Source organism: Nestor notabilis, unplaced genomic scaffold (assembly GCF_000696875.1).
Source record: "Nestor notabilis isolate BGI_N333 unplaced genomic scaffold, ASM69687v1 scaffold11992, whole genome shotgun sequence".
Taxonomy (NCBI): Eukaryota; Metazoa; Chordata; class Aves; order Psittaciformes; family Psittacidae; genus Nestor; species Nestor notabilis.
The window spans coordinates 23,239-24,921 of NW_009919747.1; the positions used below are offsets into that span (position 1 = coordinate 23,239).

The window sequence follows — 1,683 nt, forward strand, 5'->3', positions numbered from 1 at the left end:
CAGAGAGAAAATGAAGTAGAACTCATTATTTTTAAAAATGGCAAATGTTCCTGTGTCACATAGCCACTTTACCCCTCATTGTTCTGTTAACCTTTGTTTTTCTACACTGCAAAAGGCTATTTACCCCACACAGATAATTACCCTACAAGTGAAAACACTTGCTGCAGTTTTCTCTTTTGTGTATGTGCAGTGTGAGTATTCCAATCTCAGAGAGAGAAAAATTCGTTTAAAATGTGAAAATTTGATTTCAGGTCTACAATAAAAAAGTACTTGTTCAAAGTGTAAAATCCCAAACTACTAGTACTTTTCTTTGATACTGACAAAATTTAAGTCATCAATGTTTGGTTTATTACCACTTTTCTTCTTCTTTCAGTGATATTCTCTGTCTGATAGGATTTAAAGAAAACTTAATTTTTTTTTATCAGCTGTTGGAGCTGCAAGAAGTAGAACCTCCCTGGCAGCCTGCATCTCCCTCGAAAACTCCACTTATTTGAAGCGGTTATATTTTATGACTTCCTTTCTTTTGCGACGATTAACTTTTAACTTTTTTTTTTTTTTTTTAAATTTAGGATATTTGAAGATAGGGAACATCCATCTTTGCTCAATGAGAAACATCAACTGTATAAACCATTACATGTCCCATGCATTCCTCGGAAACTAGGGCAGTCTGTACAGAGCATTAGATTCTCAATGCAGCGAACAGAAAGAGGTGCAGTGTGTTTAATGATCTATCTGTGAAGGATTTGGTATTATTTTTGTATAAATGAATGGAAACCATGATAACATAGCTAGTGAACAGCTCCTATTGTGACAGCTGAAGCCACACTTTCAATGGAAGTTGGGTACTTACCAGTCTTTCTGTTCTGAAAATCCTGTGTCCGATTCCTCTCTCACTGCTCAAAGAGTAAAGCAATATGACAGGTGTGCCTGATGCATAGTGTCAGAAAAATCTGAAACATGCCTTTAGCACTGTTTGCATAAATACAGTAAGTGTTAACTGAGAATTATCTGCAGTAAATTGATCGATACTTTCATATTTTGTGATAATTTTCTTTTGGCTTTCTATTAACAGGAAAATGCATAAGCTTTGTTCCCAAGTTCAGTTTAACAACACTATGCTTTGGAAAGTTAATACTATTGGCAATATTAAGTAATATTTGTTAATTTAGGGAGAGGAGAAGAAGAAGAAAAACCTATGGAACTTCCAGTGGCCACTTGCAGTTCCTCTAGCCTTGCAGAAAATTCATCACAGGTATGCTGCTCTCCCACTGGTAGTAACATGAGATTATATAATCTGTTATAGTGCTGTTGAATGTTACATTACATTTATTAACACTGTAGCCACTGTGCTAGTCTTGGTAATCTGCTATTACCTGGTATTGTAATAAAAAATATTTCTTTTGTGTCTTTTCATTCTGAAAATACGTGTGTTCTTACAAAGTACAACTGGTAGTCATAATAAGCATTCTAATGCCAAACTTGAGATGACCCCTCTATCCAATTAATTTTGTATGATAGTTTTTAAAATTTAAAATAGCCTTTGTAGATTCACTTGGTTGGTTGTAGCAAATTGTTGGAATTCTAAAGGAGGAACATATGTTTTTTTAATGATTAATCATCAGCCATCTACTCCATAATGAAAGATTTCATAAAGGACTAAATGTGCAGGATGCTATATGCAGG

The 1,683-nt window shown here is 34.4% G+C and overlaps 1 protein-coding gene across 1 annotated transcript in view; it reads left to right on the plus strand.

The window, feature by feature from the left end:
- Positions 1 to 1,683, plus strand: part of LOC104402479 (chromosome unknown open reading frame, human C14orf39) — a 30,644-nt gene that overhangs the window by 20,258 nt on the left and 8,703 nt on the right. Inside the window, exons 8-9 of the mRNA XM_010010365.1 lie at positions 570 to 709; positions 1,170 to 1,252. Of these exons, the coding sequence (XP_010008667.1) occupies positions 570 to 709; positions 1,170 to 1,252 (223 nt within the window). The remainder of the gene's footprint in view (positions 1 to 569; positions 710 to 1,169; positions 1,253 to 1,683) is intronic.